Source organism: Talpa occidentalis, unplaced genomic scaffold (genome assembly GCF_014898055.3).
Source record: "Talpa occidentalis isolate TD23 unplaced genomic scaffold, MPIMG_talOcc4v2.1 talOcc4.17, whole genome shotgun sequence".
NCBI classification, from domain to species: Eukaryota; Metazoa; Chordata; class Mammalia; order Eulipotyphla; family Talpidae; genus Talpa; species Talpa occidentalis.
In genome coordinates this window covers 48,767,173-48,790,067 of record NW_023601754.1, presented here as the reverse complement: position 1 = coordinate 48,790,067, position 22,895 = coordinate 48,767,173, and the positions used below count along the sequence as shown (strand labels likewise).

Below are 22,895 nucleotides of genomic sequence, written 5' to 3'. Positions count from 1 at the left end.
TTGGCTTTGCACACTCTTTCTGTAGATTAATATTCAATATGAATTCATGTAACTTCAGATCAGAAGTCCATCCTGTTAATTGACTTTGCTTCGCTGAGTTACTGTTGTATACGTAGCTTGGGGGAGTGTAGTATGTGAAAAGCAAGTAATTTAAACTGTCACTGCATTGGCAGATCTCTCATCTTATTTAATGCTACTGAACTCTAAGACGACCTCTGTAATCAGTCAGGAGAGGACAAGGTGTAGGCACTTACGGAATGATATGCTGGACAGGGTCAAGCCATCTTGCAACCTGTGGAGCCCCTTCAGAGCTGAATGTGGGAAACCCCATAAACTTCCCTGTAGGCTTGCAAATTTTATTACCTTGATTAAGTGAGAAAACAACTTTTTTATTTTTATTAGAGGAAAAAATTTCCTATAATTTGAAGAGAAAAGGCATCTTAAAATAGAGGCGGAAGCCACTGGGGGGGTTGTCACTTGTGTCTTTATCCCTCCCTCAGCAGTAAATGAGCTATTTCTGCTTCAGAGTCCTTCTCCTCGGTTTGTGGTTTGAGATTCCTGCACCGGCGGCAGAAGCGGATCATTGGTGGGAAAAATTCCTTAAGGTAAAGCGTTCTTCAGAAGAGAGAGTCCATGTTACAGAATTATTTGATAGTCATACAGGTTTAAAAAAGTGGGAATTTTCTACTGTTGCTTAAGGGATTTGTTTTATTCCCATTGTTCTCTAATAAAAGATATTTTGGAGTTAAATACAGATTACATTGATCATTTCACTGTTCTTGGACCTTCACTCACTCACTTTTTATAGACTTGGTTCTTCTATTATCACCCCTGATTTATATGACAGATGTGTTGCAGAGAAGCTATATGGAGAAACATAATAGCTGACAGAAGATTTGAAAAAAATGTGTCACTACAAGGATTCACTTAGTTTAGAATATGTTTGTTTCAGACTTGACTCAATAGAATTTTATTGTTTCTTTAATTTTCTATTGGAAAACCTGCACTTTGCTTACTAAATACTTCAGGCTGCTTAAGTGAGGTAGGAGAAGGGGAGAAAACACATTTGCAATCATGAAATATAAAGAAGCCTCAGGGCCTCCCCGGTGGCGCAGCAGTTGAGCGCTGGGTTGCAAAGCTGCCCGCAGCCTCTGCAGCGCCGGTTCGATCCCCGGCTGCTCCCCGGCCACGGCAGGAGGGTCCCACATGGCGCGCAGACCTCTCCTGCCGCCCGATGCTCCCCTCAGCAGTGTACTTCGGTCCTTCTGCCTGCTCTGTTCCCCGCTCTGGCTCTGGTGAATTCTGTCACCCTCCCGCGCTTCTGACTGTACCCAGTGCTTGAATAAATAAATAAATAAATCTTTAAAAAAAAAAAAAAAAAAAAAGAAGCCTCAACTTCCTTCTAAGAATGTCTAAGAGAGGGGGTGCTTCTAAATGCCTGTATGTAATTCTCCAGCATGCCAGCTCCAGGGTGGAGGGGCACCACTTTGCACCTAGGAAGGGTTTTGTGTCCTGGGGTCTCTTTCATGCTCCTATTTCTTCACCCAGAAGCCTCTGTGTCATTATTTTAATGAGCGCTTGTCTTGGCTTTTCTGTCTTTAACGACGTGGCTGTGTGCCGCCCTTTCTTCCTAGGGGCGGCTGGCCTTGGCAAGTGTCCCTCCGGCTGAAGTCTTCCCATGAAGATGGCAGGCTCCTTTGTGGGGCCACACTTCTGAGCAGCTGCTGGGTCCTCACAGCAGCGCACTGCTTCAAGAGGTATGTGCCCTTTCTTCCAAACAACTCTGCTTGCCTCTCACTTGCCAGTTCTAAAACATTTTTTCTATATTTATGTTTTTAATCTGATTACTGTTTATTTTGTATATGGTATATGGCACAAGGAAGGATTCAAATTACTTTTATTTATGGATAGTTTCCCCAGTACTTTTATTGAGCATTCCATGTTTATCCACTGATTTATGTCAACTCTGTCATATGCCAGGTTCTCATGTATCTCTGTTTCTGGGATCCCTGTTCACTTCCTCTTATCTAATCTTTCATGTTCATGGTGCAACAGAAGATAGACGCCTATGTTTTACATAGCCTTTGACATTTCTGGCATAATAATGGAGTTTGAGGGTTCACCTCTAGAGTAGCAGGTTTAATGCATTTGTGTATGACAGGAGTGATAGACGATGAAGATTATATAACAACAAGTAATTGCTCTGCTCCTAGTTTTCCTAAGGATGTTAGATCAGTAGAGATACAGTGCAGAACCAGACAGGAACCATGCTATCGTGAAAATTTTCTGTAGCTACAAGATCCCAGAGGAGAGAGACACCGATATTGTAAATATGATCTGATGAAGGAAAAAAAAAAAAGGACTTAGGGCACTGTGTTTAACTTGTGGACTTTTCACCACAATATTAGATGCATTTAGCTTTGTTAAGAATCCGGTCTCTGGGTCTCTATTCCATATCTACTGAGATCTGTGGAGGTGAGACCCAGGAGTCTGCATTCTTGCCAAGTCTCTCAGAAGAATCTGATGTACATTCAAAGTGCAGATGCATTTACTGAGTGGAGAGAATAAAAATGTGGTCTGGATGTTTGAAGAATGATGATGGAGAAGAATGCAGTAGGTTTGATGGGATACTTATCCTTGGCCTATACAACATGTGAATCATTTCACTGGAAAAGGACACTGATGGCAAGTTAATCACATTTTTGGATCCCTGGGGATCGGGAAGACAAATCATGTGTTGGAAAACAGAATCCACGATGACCAAAAATCTTGATGGGATGATTCTGGCGAGTAACATGGAATAAGGACGATGTAAAATGCCGCCTTTAGTTCCAGGAAATATGGCTTAAATGCAGCACAAGTGAAAAAGACCTCACAGGCAGTGGCATCCTTCCACTTAATATGTGATTGCCCATGAAGTTAGCAAGTGTTGGGCAGCACTGACAGAGCACTGTTCAGACAAAGCAGCGAAGAGCCTGGCTATTCTGTGTTCTTGTGCTCAGCTATTGTTGGGGACAAAAGCACTGTCACTCTCCAGCAGAGAGAACTGTGCTGCATTCTGGGTGTGGCAGGAATGTGATACACTCAGGAAGACAAGCAGCCAGGTGACAGCATGTGGAGTCCCACTGGTGCATTATCTGTGGCTTCAGTATCATGGGTGTTAATGAAAGATGGGATGATTTTCATTTTAACACAAGGAAGAGGTTCTTTGTGTTGTGTTTATTTCTTTAACTGTAGGGCTGCTGAAAGGTGAAATGGCCTGTGTGTGGGAGGAAGAATGAGTTCTGTTGTGAGGTCTGGTCAGAGAGGCTGGATTCTTCTATGAGTGGAGCTGGGGGTAGATGATGTCTGATTTAGAGCAGAGAGGGGAAAATGGAGCCAGCTGTACTGGAGGGATGGCAGCTATCAACTAGAGTAGCGATCTGGAATTTGTGTAGTAGACTCACTAGAGAGAAGCAGGAGGGTCTGGGATGTGAGGGGAATGAGTGTCTGTTCATTTACTAGGTGGTAGGAACCCGTTGAATGATTTTGAGGCTTGAAATCTGATCAAAGAGTAGTTTTAGGAGATGAGCCATTTGGGGATGTATGGGATAGGTAGAGGGGATCAAGTCCATTGATTAGGGGTCTGTGAATGAACTTTAAGCTACATGAGCAGATCTTTGGTAATATGCTTATATGCCTTTTTTCTGCAATGACTGAAATTGGTCTTGTGTTTCAGTGATTAAGATCCAGTGTGGTAGGAACTGGAGGGGGATAGGTTATAAAGTAGAAAGAAAAGGAGGGCGAGCAGGCAGGGGTACTATGATAGGAATCAACACTTGGTGCTGTGTAAGAGGAAGGGTAGACCTGCCCTCCCAACCAGGGTTACAATTCTAGCTCCTCTGATGGTTTATTGTTTAACTTGCGGAAATTACTGAACGTCTAGGGGCCTCAGTTTTTTCATTTGTAAGATGAAGGCAGTAACGTTCCACAGAGAAGTATGTGAAAGTAGTTGATAAAGTGTAAAATTCCAAACAGACATGGGCTGTTATTATGTTGGAGTTGAAAAACATGGACTCAAAGATTATTATTGGCAAAAATCAGGAACTCAAGATGATTTTATTCTACTCATCTATAGAGAAGACTGAGGTAAGAAACTGCAGAGATCTGGCCCTGGGGCTCAGAGCTTAGGCGATTAATTCACTTGGTCCTTAAAGATTGTTCTCATCATATTTAAGACTCTATCTTTCAAGTCTCTGCTTAAATTTATAGTCTGAAAAGTTCAAGGCTTAAGGTATTAAAGGAGGGAGATTGCCACAAATTCCACATTCTACTTGAAGTAGAAAACTTTGATCAAACTGTTGGGTTCTCTGAAAGGTCTTACTTTTTTTTTTTTTTTTACTTACATGTTGGATTTATTTGTTTACATGTCATTATTCCTCCTCTGGCCTGGTCCTGCTAGATTATTGCTTAAAGTCAGTAATCGTCTCCTTTGTGTTTATAAGCCAAGTGTCTAGTATATTACTTGGCACAGAGTCGATCATCTTAAATGATTGTTGCAGGATGAAAGTGGGGCTCAGTTGCTAGAGAATGGATGTACTTAAGGGCATTGGATTCTTTAGAGGATGGTGGCATTTTAACCTTAGGTCAACAGATAACTTTTTCCATATGTCATTTTGGATTTCTTCCCATTATCTGCACAGCATAAGGGAAAGGCAACTGATTAAAAAGTAGAGGAGCAGATTATGATATGCAGCATTTTGGTGTGCTTTGGGTTGAATGCCAAACTCTACTAATGTGAAAAGGGTGAAGGTTGTTTTGTAAATGTGTTGTGCATCTATTTGACTTGGTCTGTAACCTATATCCAGTTTCATAGACTTCCTGTTTTGATATGCCTCACGGTTCTATAACTCACATATTTATTGCAGTAAGGCTTTTGAAATGCATAGGGACAGTTACCCCTGATTAGAACAAGCACCCGATTTTTTTTTTCTAGGTTCAGGGACTTTGGTTTAAAACAACTGTCCCTTAATCATCAGGGACTCGGAAGTTTGCAAAAATAGATTTCCCCTGGAATTGTTGAGATTGTAGTGCAGGAGCATTGTAGTCAGACTCTGAAAGGCTACCTACCTTTTGGATGTCATGGGAGCCTAATTTAGAGTCTATTGGTAGGGGACCTCGATGTCATTTTTGGTGGGAAATCTTTCTGTTTGTATCTCTGCTACTTAGGCATGTACAATGTATGTTCACTGGACCTTCATTGGTGCCTAATACTTGCAGTGATGATAAAGGCCAGTGCTTTTGAGCCGTCACTGCTGAATAACAATAGATTGCTATTGCCATCTGTGTTATTTTCTTCTATGGGATGACAGTTTTTTGCTTGTTTGTTTTATCTTCATTGAATAGTTATCTTTATATTGGGTTGTCAGAAAAGTCATGACTCATTTTTGCGTAGAAAACATAGAAAAAATATGGCATGTGTTTTTTGACAACCCAATATAATCCCCTATCAGAATAATCTAGAAATGATGACCTTGGCAGGAGAGACCAGGATGCAGTTAACTTCAGATCCAGATCCACCATCCTCAGCTACCCTCACTTCATACGCAGCCTTCTGTACATGATAAGGGAATTTGACTGGAAGGCTGACAGACCTCTAGTGTTCAACTCTAATTTGCCCATAGTTTTCACATACTATGAGGTTCAGAGTAATCTGCTGCCATTCTAATACAGATAACCAAGGCAGTGTGAATCACCATTTAAAGATCTTAAATTTTATTTTTTATATTTTCCCCAGTGTTAATACAATGCAGACGTTGGAATGCAGCATCCTGTTGGCAGTTTGAAGAGGAAACTTGAATAAATCAAGCTTTTTTTTTGTACTTGCCCTGTGAATCTTGCACAGTAAATTTCTGGCTTTTGCTATTTTCTATTCTAAATGACAACCACAGGTACCAAAAAATGACCCTCTCCTATGGTGGTGCAGCAGTATAATTGAGAGAAAAATTCCTGAGAATTAAACTAATTCCTTTTAATTGCTTATTCTGATAACAAATACCATTTGGGAGGAAAAAATGTACTTGCAACAAGTACTGACTTATTTTTGTAAATCTACTGCAAATTGAATTTGTTCAAGAATATAGCTTTACCCAATTTTATCTTTTTGATTTTTTGCCTAGAAATGCTAGAGTAGCAGAAAATTATCAAAGATTATAGCTCTGAGTCAGAAATGTTTAGGTCTTTATAGTTAGATGAGCCACAGACTAGTGCCATTTGCTTTTGAAGGAATACAGTATTTGAGGTGCTTAACATATACTCTGTCATGACCTCGTGTGTGGTAGAGTTCTTAAGAATATGGTCTTGTATGGGAAATGAAAACAAACAAACAAAAAAGGATATGGTCTTGTTGATATATATAAACCTATCAGTCATGCCCAAAGCAGTTCTTAATTCCTCGTGTGTGTGTGTGTGTGTGTGTGTGTGTGTGTGTTTGTGTGTGTGTGTATGTATGACACTGCAAGCTTCTACAGGGAAGGTCATTTTTTCCTAAGCAAATAGAACCATTTACATAAGCTGCTTCAGTCAACCACTTAGAAGCAACTCAGTCAGGCCCTTTTTGAATTTCATCGAAACAACAGAGAAAAACAGATTCTAACAGTAGCAGATGTGCACAAGCTGGTGTACAACATTATCTTTTTTTTTTAAAGATTTATTTATTTATATAAGCACTGGGTACAATCAGAAGCGTGGGAGGGTGAGAGAATTCACCAGAGCCAGAGCAGGGAGCAGAACAGACACACTGACGAAATACACTGCTGAGGGGAGCAGCGGGCGCGGCAGGAGAGGTCTGCCATGCCATGTGGGACCCTCGCCGGCGGCCAGGGATCGAACCAGCGGCCAGGGATTGAACCGGCGCTGCAGAGGCTGTGGGCAGCTTCGCAGCCCAGTACTCAACTGCTGCGCCACTGGGGAGGCCCTACAACATTATCTTTTTAAAGAGCTGAATCCATGTAAAAAATATGACTGCAACCTGAATGAACACCTCTATTTTTAAAATTTATTTATTATTATATTATTATTTTAATTTATACATTTTTACATCATTTTTCATTTTTGCACAATGTATTCATTTTCATCTTGGTTATAATCCCCATACAATTCCCACCCCACCTTGCTTTGATCCCACTCTCTCCTCCCACACCCTGTAGTGCACCACTGGTTTATAGTTGCAATTTGCAGCAACATGGATGGAGCTGGAAGGGATTGTGCTCAGCAAAATAAGGCAGAAAGAAAAAGAAAAATACCGGATGGTCTCACTTATAGCAGGAATTTAGAAAACCTAAATAAGGGACCAGGAAAAAGACTAATTGTAATAAAGTAAAAATCAAAATCAACACCTCTCTTTTTAATAATGGTGTTTAATTTGGTGGTGGTTTAGCGCTAGAAACTCAGACAAACTGGGATCTTGGATTTTACTAAACTGCAGATTCTCTGTATCCCAGATCCTCTGTATCTCAAACTTGCCTGGGAATTTCATCAAATTTTTACTTGGGGGGGGAGTTGAAAGCAAAGCAAACAGCCAAATGGTGCATCAGCCAAAACAGGAAATGTTTGTTTTAGAAGCATTTCTCAATATAATAAAGTCTGTCAAAATAACAAAGGCTCTATTAGAAAGACCTTCAAATACACGGAAAAAGAGGATTTCATCATAGTTTTTTGAGAAGCCTAGAACTGTAATAGATACTTTCATAGTCCATGGTCATATTGGGAACCACAGCCAAAGTGTTACTCCTGAAGCATGTAATAGCACCTGCCAGGAGAGGTGACAGTAGAGTATTTCCAATACTGTGACTGGAAGCTAATCGAATCTTGTGTCAGATGCTCTTTAGGTTTCCAGGTATAAAGTCTATTTTAAGAATAACTGGAGTGAGAGGTGTGTGGGAACCACTGCTTAGGTTTCGCTGAGACAACTTTAAAAAAGAGGTGCTACTAAAGACCTTTCTTTTGAAGAGAATGCTGCTCTTTTTCTTCTTGTCAGGGAAATATTTTATTTTTAAAAATATTTTGTTCTCAGTTTAATATCAACTCCTGATTGATGAGAATATTAACTGTGGTGTGTGCCCAAATAATTTGATCTGAGAACATGGCATATGTATGGAATGTGTTTGACTTTTCCTTTAGCTATTGATTACTACTCATGAGAATGCTTCCTACGTCACCCAGTGAAATTCTAGGCATGGAAGTGCAGTATACTCATACCTTTTGGAGCTTTTGGGTCGGTGATTCTCAAGTCTGTGAAATTGAATCACCTATGATTCTACATCAGCCCTATTCATTTATTTTTTATTTCATTAATTTTTTAAAGATTTATTTTTTATTTATACAATAGTTGGGGTACAGGTCAGAGGCACGGGAGGGTGAGAGGATTCACCAGAGACAGAGTGGGGAGCAGAGCAGGCAACAGACCGAAAGCACTGCTGAGGGGAGCAGTGGGCGAGGCAGGAGAGGTCTGCCACGCCAAGTGGGAATCTCCCTGGCCGGCCGGGAATCGAACCCATGCTACAGAGGCTGTGGACAGCTTCACAGCACTGTGCTCAACCCGCTGCACCACCAGGGAGGTCCCATTTAATTTATTAATTATGAAACTCTGTGTGACCTGGACATTTGTATTTTTAAAAGTGGTACAGGTAATGGGGGCATACATCCGGCATGAACCGTAACATTAAATCTCTTTTGGGGATTTATTTTTATGAAATAGAAACTTTTGTGATGTTATCATACAGGAGGGGGTAATTAGGGTGATTGTTGTAAAATGTATGTTTTTCTATTCCAGCAGCGAAATACTAGCGCAAAGTCGGTGGTGACTTGATAAATCCAGAATTACAGTTTCACCAGAGAAAGAAAGATTAATTTTTTGCAAAAGAGCGATTGTGAATCCAAGACTTGTAAGAAGAAGTTGTAGCAGTCCGATTGAAATGGGAAAAAAAAAATGAGTAGGGTCAAAGTTTTGAAGTCAAAACGGGTTGAAGGATTGTAGAACTGTAAAACTGTGAAGGTGGTAAAAAGTGAACTGCTTGACATCAGGATTCAGAAATGAAATGTGTAGTATTTTCAGGTGAGGACTTAGAGAAATAAAATGGAAAGGTTGGAAATTAAGTCATTAAAATTGTTACAGGAAATAATAAAGGGGATGAGCAAGGTGCTCTAATCTTCACTGGGAGATTGGACGTAGGGGCCAGCAGGGGGTTGGTGCATGTGTTTTATGTCAGTGGATGTCAATTGAGGACAATTTGCACAATAGGGGACATTTAGCAATGTCTGGAGACATTTTTGTTTGTCATAACGAGGGGTGTGTGTGTGTGTGTGTTTGCATGTGTGTTCCTGGCATCCAATGAATAGAATTTCGGGATGCCTCTAAACCTCCAACAATGCACAGGACAGCTCCACAGCCCCTCACAACAATCTGGCTCCAGTTGTCAACTGAGGCTGAGAAACTACTCCAGAATCAAGGTGTATGTTGGCTGATAAACAGACCAACAGCTATCAATCTAATAAATATTGTGTTTCTATTTTAACTGAATAGTTCCTTATGGAAAGAAGACATAAAAATGTACATTTGTTCACTCAATCAACAAACATAAGCTACATTCCTACTTAACAGGGCCTCATTGTTCTAGGTATTTAAGATTCATCAGTGAACACAACAGATATTGATGCCCTTGAATGCCTTTTATTCAAGCAGGGGAGAGAGAGAATAAAACACACAATAAATAGTAAATGACATAGTCTGCTTGAAAGCGGTATTAAAAAGAAAAATGAAGGCAGCAATGATAGTAATTTTGCCCTACACTATTTATTTATTTTTCACTTGATGACAGGTTAATGATTAGCTCCTTATTTTCCACACTTCTTTCACATTTGCTTTTTCAGAAAATAGATGGTAATCTGGATTAAATGCTGAAATGAAGAAAGGAAGTGATGGGTTTTGAGTATAGAACTGAGACCAGTGGGGTCAGAGAAATGGAAAGGTTAAATTTAAAAAAGGAGCCAATGATTTGTAACAAACTGACAACCCAATTGTCTGCAGTGTCTCTTATTAACCTACTGAAGAATTAACCTGCTGACTCATTTCAGCATGTAAGACAAGCCTCTCATTAATCTCTCTGCCTCTCAGGTATGGTAACAGCACTAAGAACTATGCTGTTCGAGTTGGGGATTATCATACTCAGGTGCCGGAGGAATATGAGGAAGAAATTGGAGTTCAGCAGGTCGTGATTCACCCAGAGTACCTACCGAACGGCAGCGACTACGACATCGCCCTGGTGAGACTGCAAGGACCAGAAGAGCAGCGTACGAGGTTCAGCAGCCACTTCTTGCCTGCCTGTTTGCCCCTCCGGAGGGAGAGGCCACAGAAAACAGCCTCTAATTGTTACATCATGGGATGGGGAGACACAGGTAATGCAAACAATACAAAGGAACAAATGTGTCTGCACATTTCTCCAGTCTGGGGTTCTCCTCACTTTGGGGTGCACAAAAGGTAGTAAAATCTAAAGGAGTTCAGGCTTAGTTATTGGAAATACTGCCAAGTGTGAGATGCATGGATGTGATTTGGATTTATATCCTGAGGGCACTGTTGGTTCCCATAAGAACCTTAGCACAAACTGACAACCCAACTGCCTGGGAGCTTACGGGGTAGAGAATTCTCTACTTCTTGTTCCGCAGACTAGTGAGGAGACAAAGGAAGATTTCAAGGCATACTGTAAGACTTGGGCCCTGGCAGTCTCTATTTTAAGCTTTCCCGACTGATTTTGATGTAGCTAGCCCCGGAAAGCGCTCAGTGTTTGATTCTTTCTTTCTTTGCATGAAGCCCCAACTCTTGGAGAATTCCTATTCAGATCAGACAGAGCAGAGCCGCTGAGGATTAACTGAAGGGACCCCATCCATTCCAATTTCTCCTCAGTGTCTCCTTCCCATTTTCCCCATCTCCGAACCCCCCAAAGTCTATTATTCAGTTTAAGCTTATTTTTCATAAGGGAACAAGGCTTTGTGTAGTCTTACTAGAGTTCAATCCATGGATGCTATGGTGTTGCAAACCATAGAGCTAGCACTCACTTGAGTTAGGTGTTCCCTTTACAAGAGACCAGAAAATGGTCTTAGTACACTGTGCTGACCAGGATGCCAATAGTCTCTGAGAAAGCTACAGTCTAATCTGTTAGAATTATGAACACTTCCGTAGGAAAGAAGATTCAATCATCTTTTGGATACATCTGCAGTAATAGAAATGACCAATGAAGCGTATTTTACAGAATGTTTTACTATAGACTGATGATTCCAGTTGAATCAATAGGATCAGAAAATAATGGTGGAATTTAAAGCCAAGAAAAAGATGTCATGGAACATATAGTAAACATATTAGCCACTAAACAAAGAGTGAATGATCTTACTAGAGTGGTAACATCAAGTGGTGAAAACTAAGCCTGTCTACATAAGGAATGCTTTCTCAATTATCCTTATGAAATACTGTATTACTGTTTACAACAGCGAGCGCTACCTTATGTGCTTATGTGTAATTATTCTTTGTAATTCTCACATTAGGTAGAGTAACCTTAGAGGAATGGGTATGTCACTGCAAAGCCAGCATGAATGCATCCTCAGCTTTTCGATGGGATGGCAATACTAAAGCTTGCATAAATATGCTTTTTAGTTAACTTCATAGCCGAGTACTTAAGTGTTACTCAATTACTCCCACAGAATACAGTGGTGAGAAACACATTAGTGAAGGATAGTGAGAAGAGCCAACATTAGAAAAGGCAGCTAATGACGTTACATATAATTCAGTTATCACTCATTTAAACTTTACTCATGTCATCATAGGGTTTATTTTCAAGATGACTCAGTGTTCAGTAAACCGTTCAATGTAGCTCTTTTCTTGTGAACCCTTTAATTGGAATCTAATTTAGATTATTTGGTCTGAGTAGGACGAGCCTATTCAAGAACTCTTCAACAAGCTGCCATTCCCTTACTTCCCAAGAGGTTTTGTGAAGAACGTTATAAAGGCCGGTTTACAAGGAGGATGCTGTGTGCTGGAAATCTCCAGGACCACAAACGTGTGGACAGCTGCCCGGGCGACAGCGGAGGACCACTCATGTGCGAAAGGCCAGGCCAGAACTGGGTTGTGTATGGGGCGACCACCTGGGGGTACGGTTGTGGAGTCAAGGATTCACCAGGTGTTTATACAAAAGTCTCAGCCTTTGTACCTTGGATAAAAAGTGTCACCCAACTCTGATTCTTCCTGAAAAACTCAAGAGAAAACACACTATCGAAATACCTGTTGGAAAGATTTCAGGCTAAAATTCACTCAACAAGGGAGGACTTTTATGTTTATGTTGTAATTATGTTTCCCTCCCTTTGCTTCTTTTGAGATTTGTGATGTGAACATTTTTGGCTACAGATACCTCAGTGTGATTCTGATTACCTTCAATTAGCATTGTTGCCTGCCCAAAGCAGTTTTACTGGCAATTAAATTCTTTATTCTCATTTAAGCTACATTGATCTCTTTTGCCTGTTTCTGAGCATTCTCGAGATTATCAAATATTGAGAAAAAGGCCATTTTTACATTTTGATTGAGAATGCCTTGTAATTGAATTGATACATGGATTCACATTTTAGATAAAAAAGTACCCTTACTATACTCAAGTAGTGGGAGTTCTTAAAAAGTAAGAATACGTGTTTCTATCTGGGTAAGCCCTGTCAAGTAAGGAAATCCAAGGCCAAAATGGTAAAGGAATATTCATCATAAATCTCAACTGGAACAGGATCAAGCCACAGGGATATCTGTCCAATCACAATTATTCCCGAGAAGCCATCATACCAAGCACTATGGCAACTATGACAAAAAATAGATTCTAGCTCCTGGTATGTTACAAGCAAAACTTGTAATTCCTGCTAACAAAGAATGCCTTCAAGTTATTGGTTGCACAAGTCAATCTATCCACTTTTCTATCTCCTGTTCTTGCTTCTAACCTTACAAGTCTTCTGGGTATGATGAGAGTGCCACCTACTGCAACTTCCTAGTAATTGGTCAAAACTGCAGATTCCCCAAGACTGTTACTACCTTATAGAACCTGACAGGGGTATACTGTTTCAAAAAAATGCTTTCCATGCCAGTTAGGTAAAGGCTCCACACAAGTTTTCAACCAACTTACTGTACTAAATACTGCGTAAGTTCACTGTGCACCTCAATTTACAAAGGACTGAAAATTTTAGGAAAACAGGTCTAGAAGCCAAGTGAGACAGCTGATTTTGAAAGGCAGCTGCAGAAAGAAGTCCTGATGCTGACAATGGTTACCAGCCTACACCCTGAAGTTTCTCCTCTACTTACCAAAGGGCAAGAGAAAGCTGCTTATCACACATTCTGAAAACTATGCTTGGCAGCAGTACATAATCTGTACCCAAGTATGAGGTATGTCCCTCGAGACACCTAAATAATTTTTAGACATGACTGCCAATGAATCCTCCCTGAAATCCTAAGAAAACTCTTGTTATATGCAAGAGGTAGATGTAATGACCAAAAACCATAAAGTTTAATGTTAACTTTAGCATTGAGTGGCTTAGCCTCCCCCTCAAGTCGCTCATAACAATGGACTTGACCTTTTGCATCCAATCATGTCATTTTTGTAAATCCTCAGCTTTGTTTAAAAAAAAAAAGTTAACAGGTGCTTACCTAATGGTGCTTTATAGTTTACAACTTTGCAAAAATGTAATGTTATTTAAGTAGGATTACATTAAAACTTCTAAAAAAAGCTCAAGATTTTGAAAGAGGGAAAATGTTTAAGTGTCACATAATGTAATGATTGAGCTGCATCTAATGTAGCTTGCACAAGGGCTTGGGAAGAATGTGCAATACAGGTGAGAAAATCTGCAGAAACCCCTCACAGGCTGCCCTTGTAACTACAGTGCTGGAGGAAGCAACATTTATATTAAAATTCAACTGAGCTAGGCTGGCAGACAAAGTTATCAGTTTGTTCAAGCCTGAATTGGAATACTTTGTAACATGTTATAGCTAATTTCTTGGTAACTGTGACTTTTACTATATTCAAGTGTTTGTTGCATATTTATGTAAATAAAGCACATAGCTTTTCACCTAGTATTGTTGCTTTAATCTTTCATGTGATATGAGAACGAGCACTTTTTTCTAGGGTTGACATGTTTTAGATTCCCCAAATGCTGAAAACACCCTTACAATACTGGAATTCCAAGGTAATGTTTGCTGTTCCTTGTATTTACCGAGTGAAGGTACACCAAATACCATTTTACAATTGTAACAATGAACCACTATTTAAATAGTACAGTTTATTTAGACATTTGCATTTAAAATACAGCCAGAGTAGTCTTCATAACATCAGCAGTCACTCCCCTGGTGAGATTTAAAATCACAAATCACAGGTACTGTATGCAGGATACTGATCAAGACGTCACCCAGAATTTTTTTTTTTTAAATATTTCTTTTTTTTTTAAGATTTATTTATTTATGTATACAAGCACCGGGTACAGTCAGAAGCGCGGGAGGGTGAGAGAATTCACCAGAGCCAGAGCGGAGAGCAGAGCAGGCAGAAGGACCGAAGTACACTGCTGAGGGGAGCAGCGGACGGCAGGAGAGGTCTGCGCGCCATGTGGGACCCTCCTGCGGTGGCCGGGGAGCAGCCAGGGATCGAACCGGCGCTGCAGAGGCTGCGGGCAGCTTCACAACTCAGCGCTCAACCGCTGCGCCACCAGGGAGGCCCTGTCACCCAGAATTCTTGTCTGCAAGGGAAGAAAACCAATTCATAAACTCGTGTTTGGGTACTGAACACAGAGTGAGATGAGGCGACTTAATCAGTTACTCTCAGCCTCAGCTAACACTTTCAAATTACAAAAAACGCCAGAAACGGGCCAATTTAATTTTGGCCTTCCAATTCCTTAGAGCTAGCGCTTTCAGATTAACTCCAAAATACAAACAAAAGGGAACCTTTTTTTAATTTACCTTGTTTTAATTTCCATCACCCATCGGAGCTCGGCTTCCTAAAAACATTGGAACAGTGTTTAGATATTTTCCCAGTAACGCCGCACCCTCCACATTTTTAAGAGTAAAGAACTGTTACTTGTGCAAGTCAGAACCTGATACCAATTAAATGGTGACAGCTTTGCCAATAAACAAGAATATGCTCTTCCATGGCTAGGAAGGGAGACTGCCACAGCTGACAGGTCCCAAAGACACACAACGCCGGGCGTTACTCACCAACGGGCTCCAACGGCGGCCATCAGGACACGTTACCATACAACTAAGGTGGCGCAGATGGAAGGCGGAAGGACACTCTTCCTCGGCGTTCCTGGCAGCGTGTTAGCTCACCCCGAAGGCCCGGGGCCCATCGCGCTCGCGGGCTCAGCGCCCAGGGCAGCACGTGGCCGCCGACGGCCTAACGCGCTAAGTCGGCCCTGGCCGTCCCACCCAGGGCTTTTAAAAGCTGAGCGCCATCTGGCAGCCCAAGACGTCTGAGTCCTTTGCATTTTAGCCAAGTAAAAAATCCTATAGCAGGTTTCTTATTTGTTTTGGCGCACAAAACGCCAAGGCGAACCACCACAGACACACGCTCCCCGGATGCAAAAGAAAGAGAAACGCCGCGCACGCACTTTCATAGCGCTGAGGACGCTCTTTCGGGGAACGCCCCTAGATGGGCGGGGCTTATGCAAATAGTCCTCGTAGCCCCGCCTCGATAGCTCCCCTTGCGTTCACCCGCTTCTATTTCATGGCCCCGCCCATTTCTCCGCTTCTCCCCCTGGCAGGGGAGGCCAGGAGCGGAGCCTCTAGCTGTGGGCCACTCCCGCGGGCTCCATTTTCTGCGCCAGCGCCCGAACAGGGCCCAAGAAGTCTCGCGATACCAGGAAATCCCGAAGCAGCTCGCGTTCGCAGCTGGCGGAGCGAAGCGAGGAAGTTGTTGGCCGGGACGCTAGGCTGGAGCCTTTAGCCGTCACCGTTGTCACGGAAACGCCAGGTTCGGTAGTTCTAAGCGTTTGAAACTTCAGGCGGCGCAGTTTATGTGGAACTCGCGCTGCTTTTAGCTCTTGGCGAGTGAAAAGTCGGCCTCCGGCGTCTGCGCGGGAATTGCTGTTTCTGAGGCGCAGGTGTCCGCCACGCGCCCTCAGGCTTCGTCTGGTGGCTGGTTCCGGGCGAACCTTCTAGAAGCAGCTGCGCTTGGTGCTAACAGCCTCCCCGACGATGTTGTGAAGGAGGCTGAGGAGCGCGAGGCTGGCGGACGAGCGGCGGGCGGCGGCCGCGCGTTTCCCGCGCTCACCCGAGTCAGCTGCTCGCTCCGGACCCCCCGGTTCCGAGCCCACCGTTTCCGGGCCCCCCCCGGGTTCCGAGCCTCCCGGTTTCGGGCCCCACCCCGGCTCCGGGCTCCCCGGTTCCAAGCCCCCCGGTTCCGGACCCCCTCGGTTCCGAGCCCCCCGTTCCGGGCCCCCCGTTTCCGAGCCTCCTGGTTCCGGCCGCCTGGCCGCGGCGCCGGGTCTCCCCTCCCCGGCTGCCCCTTCTGAGGAGGCAGTTAGTGAGGTGGGGCGCGCCCGCGGGTGAAGGGGGAAGTGGTTTTAGGCCCAGGTTGTCTGTGAGGGGGCGCTCAGGCCTTTCAAATTCCGTGTTTTCCTCCGGTATGGAGCAAAGAGAGGATCCCGGTGAGAGTTGTACTTAGCCGTGAACCTTTGGTGCCGAGAGGCTGGTGAGGGAAGGGCTGCAGTCGCCTTCGCCAGAGGTTCGCGAGGTCACCACACACCTGGGGGGAGCAGAATGACTAACGCCAACGCTGCCAGTTTGGCTGAGAGAGGACAAGTGCAGAGGACTTTTTTTTTTAAAGATTATTTATTTATGCATACGGGGGGTACAGGCCAGATGCGCGGGAGGGTGAGAGGATTCACCAGAGACAGAGCGGGGTGCAGAGCAGGCAGACTGACGAAATCCACTGCTGAGGGGAGCAGCGGGCGAGAGCAGAGAGGTCTGCAGCACATGGTGTGTATCTCCCTGGCTGGCCGGGATCGAACCTGCTCTGCAGCGGCTGCAGGCGGCTTGACAGTGCTGCGCTCAACCGCCTTCGCCACCCGGGAGGCCCCAGGAAGTAAGTTTTAATCGGAAAGAACCAGAACTGTTTCTAAGGCTCTCCTTTCCCCCACCTTACCCTACTGTCACTCCACCTCAGTTTACTCATCCCTCTCACTAATGGTATCATGGCTTGGTAGAATGCCAAGCCATAGAGGGGAATTTTGCCAAGTTAGATTCATCTGGAAGCCCGCGCCATCTGTGCTGTGCCAGTGACGGCCAGTCCCGCAGCCTGGATCCCGCACGCAGCCCCTGCCCCAGTGCCAAGGGCTACAAGTGAGGTTGGATGCTTCTAAACCCTTCTCTTGACCTGTAGGCAGCCTCCTTGAGTGCACCAGACATTGGCTGAGCTCGTACCCTGTAACCTCCTTTTACCTATTTACAGCTTTAAAAAATTTTTTTTCATTAAAGATTTATTTATTTATACAAGCCCTGGGTACAGTCAGAAGCGCGGGAGGGTGAGAGAATTCACCAGAGCCAGAGTGGGGAACAGAACAGGCAGACTGATGAAGTACACTGCTGAGGGAAGCAGCGGGTGCCACAGGAGAGGTCTGCACGCCATGTGGGACCCTTGCTGGTGGCCGAGGATTGAACTGGTGCAGCGCCCTCTGGCCCTCGCCCGCCCCCCCTATCTTGTAGCCCCCTGGGCCCTCTACCCCCTCTTACCTTATTTCAGTCTCTTCGCTCCCATCGGTCTTCTGCTGCTGTCTGTCTTCAGCAACCTTTATTTTCACAGCCCCCACCTCAGGTGTGCCCCGGAAGCATTCACACCCCTCCTCACAGGTGTCCACCGTCAGGCTGTGGATGGTGTCTTTCCTCCCACACGCCCCTTCTCTACCCCAGGTTTGCCACAAAGGTTTTCGGAGCAAACCCCCAAAGGCAGCTGTCTTCTCTTACCCCTCAGTCCACACTGCCACGTGTTCTCTCTCCACAGTCTGCACCTGGCTTTCTCTTGGCCCGTCACCCCTGCCTCCAGGACCCACCCAGGTGAGCTGCGACCCTGAGCACTGCAATGGACACAGCAGAAACGGGCTCCCTCCAGCCAGGGCACCCCGAAAGGTTTCATGAGCAGCTCATTGGCACGCGTCCCCCCCAGGTTCGCTCTAGATCGCCCCCCACACCTCCGCTTCCTCCAGGGGGAACCACTGCTCAGTCCCAAGCGGGAGCGCCCTGCTGGCGGCCTTCTCCGGGTCTCTGCCCAAACCGCCCCCCACCCCCAGCCCCCGCTGCGCGCACTCTGACATCACACAGCTTTTTTGGGGGGACAGCCCAGCCCCAGGGGTACTCACTGCCGTCCCCGCCGCATCAGGCTCTGCTCACCGCCGCCGCCAGGCAGCTCCTCTGCAGGTCCCACCCCCCCCCCCAGGATCGCGCTCAACTGCCCCCCGCAGCCGCGCTCCCTCTAGGGGGAGCCCCTGCTCAGTCTCGGACTCTGGCCTCCCCAGCAGGCGCGTGCGGCTCGGGGCCTTCTCCCGGCTGCGGGCTCGGCGCAGGCCGCCCCCCACCCCCAACCCTGGGTGCGCACTCTGAGGTCTGAGACCCTCCGGTCTCTTGGGGGGACCCGCCCAGCCCCAGGGGTACTCACTGCCGTCCCCGCCGCACCAGGTCTCGTCACCGCCCTGCGGGCGGCCCCTGCGTTCAGACTGCCCTCGGCCGGGCATCGCCCGCCTAGGAGAGCGCGCTCCCCGCGGGCCGCTCCGGGCGCCTCCCCGCCGTGGGCGCCCCCACAGGCCAGGGCCCCGCAGGGCCCCCCGCGCCCTGAGGCTCCTCGGGCCCCGACCCTCCCTCTCCAGCCCACGGGCCGCGCCCCCAGGTGCCGCGAGGCGGCTCCGCTGCTCCGGGAGCCTGTGCAGCTGCGTCCCCCCGTTCCGGGCTCCCGACCTGGGCGCCCGCTTTGGGCGCGTCTGGGCGGCTTTTTGAGACTCTCCCGCCTGCTGCGGAGAAACTCCCCGCAGGCCGCTCCGGGGGCGCAGAGGATCCCCTCGCTCCCCCTCCCCGGGCGCCACGGAGAAGGCGTCCCCGCCCCAGCCCCTGGCGTGCTCGGGGGTCCCCGCCGTCCGTGGCGGGGGTCCTGTCAGCGCCGGGCGAGCGGATAGGGCGTCGGGCTCCTGCTCCCCAGCCGCTGCGCCTGCGCCCCGGCTCGGGGTCCTGGGCGGGCCCCGCCGGCCGCTCCCCCCTCCGCTCCAGTCTCCTGCGGCCGCTCCCGGGGCGCGGCCGCCTCCTGGGGGTTCCCGGCGCCTCCAGGCTCGCCCTCCCCCCACGGGCAGAGCTTCGAGGGACGCTCGCCCCAGACCTGCTCTGAGCGGGGCCCAAGTCCGTCGGCGGCCCCCGCCGTGCGCACCCCGCGCCCCGCTCCCGTCCCAGCACTTCGGGGGCCGTGTTCCCGTAGGCGCCGGGTCCTGCCGCCCGGGCCGCTCCGGGAGCTCCGGGCACACGGGCAGAGGGTCCCGGGGATCCGGGGGCTGACGGGGCCTTTCGCGTTCTCCCCGACAGCGCAGCCGGGCGCCCGGGGGCAGGGCGGGCAGGAGGCCCGGCCCTGGGGAACCCCGACTCTCCGCGCTCTCTGGGCGGGCCGAGGGCTGAGGGGCCGGGATGCGAGGCTGAAGTGGGGGACTCCAGGGGGGCAGGCCCCCCCAGCGCCCGGAGATCTGGACGCTCTCGGGGCTCTCTCCGGCGTTCCCGCGGGGTCTGCTCCTGTCCCGGCCGCTGCGCGTCCTCTCTCGCCGCCGCTCTCGCTGGGGGCCCGAGCCCGCCGCCTTATATGCTCCGCCCCCGCGCCCAGGGGTGCGCCCTAGCCCGCCCCGCGCCCAGGGCCCAGGTGCTGCCGCAGAGGCCCCGGCGCCCGAGCAGAGCGGCGGCCTGGACGCCACAGACCCCCGCTCTGGCCCTGAGCCCCACCCCGGTGCGCGCCCCGGATCTGCTCGGAGCCGCCCCTCAAAGGGTCGCAGCGTCTGGTGTGTTTGGGGGGAGACCTTGAGACCGACTTTACAGTGACTTCAAATGCACAGGAAACTTTCAGGGCAGCTCAGGTGCTCTCTGGCTCATGCTCAGATTCCTGCTTTACCGTGTATTTTGCTTCCCATGAAACATTCATGTGTTTTCATCACAATATTCCATTTTGTATTTAACCAAAATATTCCGGGGATCTAGCACATCACCCTCAAAATAAATCATCCTGGTTTCCATGTTAGAATCCATTTCAGCTGTCACCACCTGCTCCACCTGGGTGAGAGCATCTTCTTCCCTCGGATCGACTTTTCTCTTTGGCAGCTGTTCCTGACGCTGCTGCTTTTTCACAACCACGAGGGTGTCTTTTGTTTTTTTTTAAGATTTATTTATTGATGCATACAAGAATTGGGGTACAGGCCAGAGGTGTGGGGGTTTCCGAGAGGATTCACCAGAGTAGGGAGCAGAAGAGGTGGATCTACACTGCTGAGGGGAGCAGCTGGCGAGGCAGGAGAGCTCTGCTGTACCACGTGGTTGCTCCGTGGTTAGGGATCGAACTCGTGCTGTTGTGGCTGCGGACTTAACCCCTTCCGCCACCAGGGAGGCCCAATAAATAAATCTTTAAAAACAATAAACAACAGCATGCTGTCACCGGAGCTCCAGAGACTTCAACTGGGCGTATTATTAACGGGGTGTGTTGCTGAAACACTGATTGTGAATCACTTATCCTGCAAAAAAACGAGAAACTAGAGAACTGTATCCTTAAAACTTTAAAAGACTCTTCGCTTTTGTAGGTGACGGGGGGAGTGGGGGGGGCGCTGAGGTGGGGTCTGCCAACAGGCCAGTGCTGGAGCACAGACATTAAAGGGCAATCAGGCTGACACCCTGTTAACAATCCACACCCACATCGGGCCTGACCACTTATACCTAATTATAACAGAACCCCAGTCATCACATGTCTGGGGAAGCCTGGACAGTTTTTAGAGTTTTGGAAATTCTGAGATGTGGCCAATCCTATCTGAGGGCGTGAGGGTGTAACAGGAAACTGGATGCCAGCCCCGACAGCCCCAGGACCTCAGAGCAGATCTGCCAGTCAAGCTCCAGGCCCAAAGCTGCCTTCAAGTTGCTCAAGTAGCTCAGCCTGGCTGGAACACCAGAGCAAGAAAACCAGGGCTCCCAGCACCCCAGTGGACATTTGCTTAGAAAGGACACCCCAGGGGCCTCCCCATGGCCCAGCCGTTGAGCCCCGGGCTGTGAAGCTATCCGCAGCCTCTGCAGTGCTGGTTCGATTCCTCACCAGCTAGGGAGAACCCCACATAGCGCAGCAGACCTTTCCTGCCTCGCGTGCTGCTCCCCTCAGCAGTGTCTTTGGTCTGTTTACCTGTTCTGTTCCCCGCTCTGGTTATGGTGAATTCTGTCACCCTCCTGCGCTTCTTACCTGTACCCCAGTTCTTGTATAAAATAAATAAATCTTAAAAAAGAAAAAAAAAGAGGGCCTCCCCTGGTGGCGCAGTAGTTGAGCGCTGGGCTGTGAGGCTGCCCGCAGCCTCTGCAGTGCTGGTTTGTTCCCCAGCCACCAGCGAGGGTCCCACAAAAAAAAAAAAAAAAAAAAAAGAAAGGACACTCTAGTCTCACATGCCAGAGAGCACTGCCTGGCCCAGGGGTTCAGCGCTGGACATGATGCCTTCTCTGGAGACAGCTGTTTTCTGGACACCGAAACCTCGAGGAGGCCCTCGACGGATTCTCACTGGCCGGGACATACACTGATGTACCTCCTTTGAGGCTACGGATTCCACTACTTTTTTGCCCCCTTACTTTTTTCACATTCCAAGGGAAAAGAACTTCATTACAAAGAGTAACATCAGAATTGCTGACCACCAGATGCTGGTGAAATCAGGCCGGCATCAAAAGGAATGAACAGATGCTTGTGACTAATGACAGACACTCTGATCCTTGCCCCTCCCCCTTTCTATTTCTTTGTAATTCTAGATAAGCATCCCTGCTTTCTGCCAAAGAGCAGGACAGAGTCTTTCAGACACAATTCAGTCTCTCCAGACAACTGTCCACCCCAAACCTCTTTGAGTTGGCTGGAGCTAGGAAGGCCCTGAAGTGACCTAAAAATACCCACAAGTCATTATAGTGTCATTATAATACTAAAGGATACATCTCTAGGCAACCATGACAGGAATACCCAGATCACAGATTTCAAGAAAGCCCTTACTCTTCCCCTGAAGAAAACTGAGTAGTCCGTCTTCACTATTCATTCACCCGTTCGCCCCCATAAATGTACCCAATATTGTGACCTAGGGGACTTCCTGCCTGGGGGTCGCCTGCTTCCCTCCGGTTGGCCTAGTAAACTGTCCTTGTTTCACTCTGACACTCGCGTCTGGGATCTATTCCGGCTAAGTCCAAGAGCCCTCACTCCCGGTAAGTGGGGCCCGGCCCGTGTCAAGGGGAGGTCAGCTGGACGCCTTCCAATGGCCTCATTCAATCCTTCAAATGCAGAAACTGGTCATACCTGAGTCTGGAACTAGCCTGGGAAAGACGTCTTCCCCCTGAACTCGGACGTGTCATCAACTCCCCACCCGCGCCAGGCAGCTTTCAAAGTGCAGCGAGTCAGGGAAGTCAGTCTGAGAAGCTCCTGTGTTCTGGAGAAAATAACACCTGTCCCAGCCTTTTCACGCCGCCCTGAACACGGGCGCAATCCCTCACCTGCAAATCCCCAGGGCACCCCCCCTCCGACCCTCCCTCTCCCACCAATTCGACGCGGCTTAAGACGCCAGGATGCGCCACCAAAGATCTTGACGGCCCACAGGTGCAGAGGCTTGTGGGAAATGTAGTCCTC

The 22,895-nt window shown here is 47.4% G+C and overlaps 1 protein-coding gene, 1 long non-coding RNA gene and 1 other non-coding gene across 4 annotated transcripts in view; 1 reads left to right on the top strand and 2 right to left on the bottom strand.

Moving 5' to 3' along the window:
* LOC119248717 (neurotrypsin-like) overlaps positions 1–14,002 on the top strand; it is a 36,348-nt gene extending 22,346 nt beyond the window's left edge. Inside the window, exons 6-9 of the mRNA XM_054697527.1 lie at positions 527–605; positions 1,635–1,757; positions 10,154–10,434; positions 11,958–14,002. Of these exons, the coding sequence (XP_054553502.1) occupies positions 527–605; positions 1,635–1,757; positions 10,154–10,434; positions 11,958–12,265 (791 nt within the window). The 3' untranslated portion in view covers positions 12,266–14,002. The remainder of the gene's footprint in view (positions 1–526; positions 606–1,634; positions 1,758–10,153; positions 10,435–11,957) is intronic.
* Positions 14,003–14,171: 169 nt separating this feature from the next.
* LOC119250468 (uncharacterized) lies at positions 14,172–16,065 on the bottom strand. Of its 2 annotated transcripts, none has more exons than XR_005126291.2 (3): positions 15,257–16,065; positions 15,002–15,088; positions 14,172–14,781 (listed from the first exon to the last, which is right to left on the bottom strand). It is a non-coding gene; the product is annotated as an uncharacterized LOC119250468 (long non-coding RNA). The 2 variants fall into 2 exon arrangements; XR_008552574.1 differs by having other exon boundaries at positions 15,002–15,039.
* On the bottom strand, positions 15,111–15,241 carry LOC119250614 (small nucleolar RNA SNORA24). The gene has a single exon (XR_005126352.1). It is a non-coding gene; the product is annotated as a small nucleolar RNA SNORA24 (small nucleolar RNA).
* Positions 16,066–22,895: the final 6,830 nt, after the last annotated feature.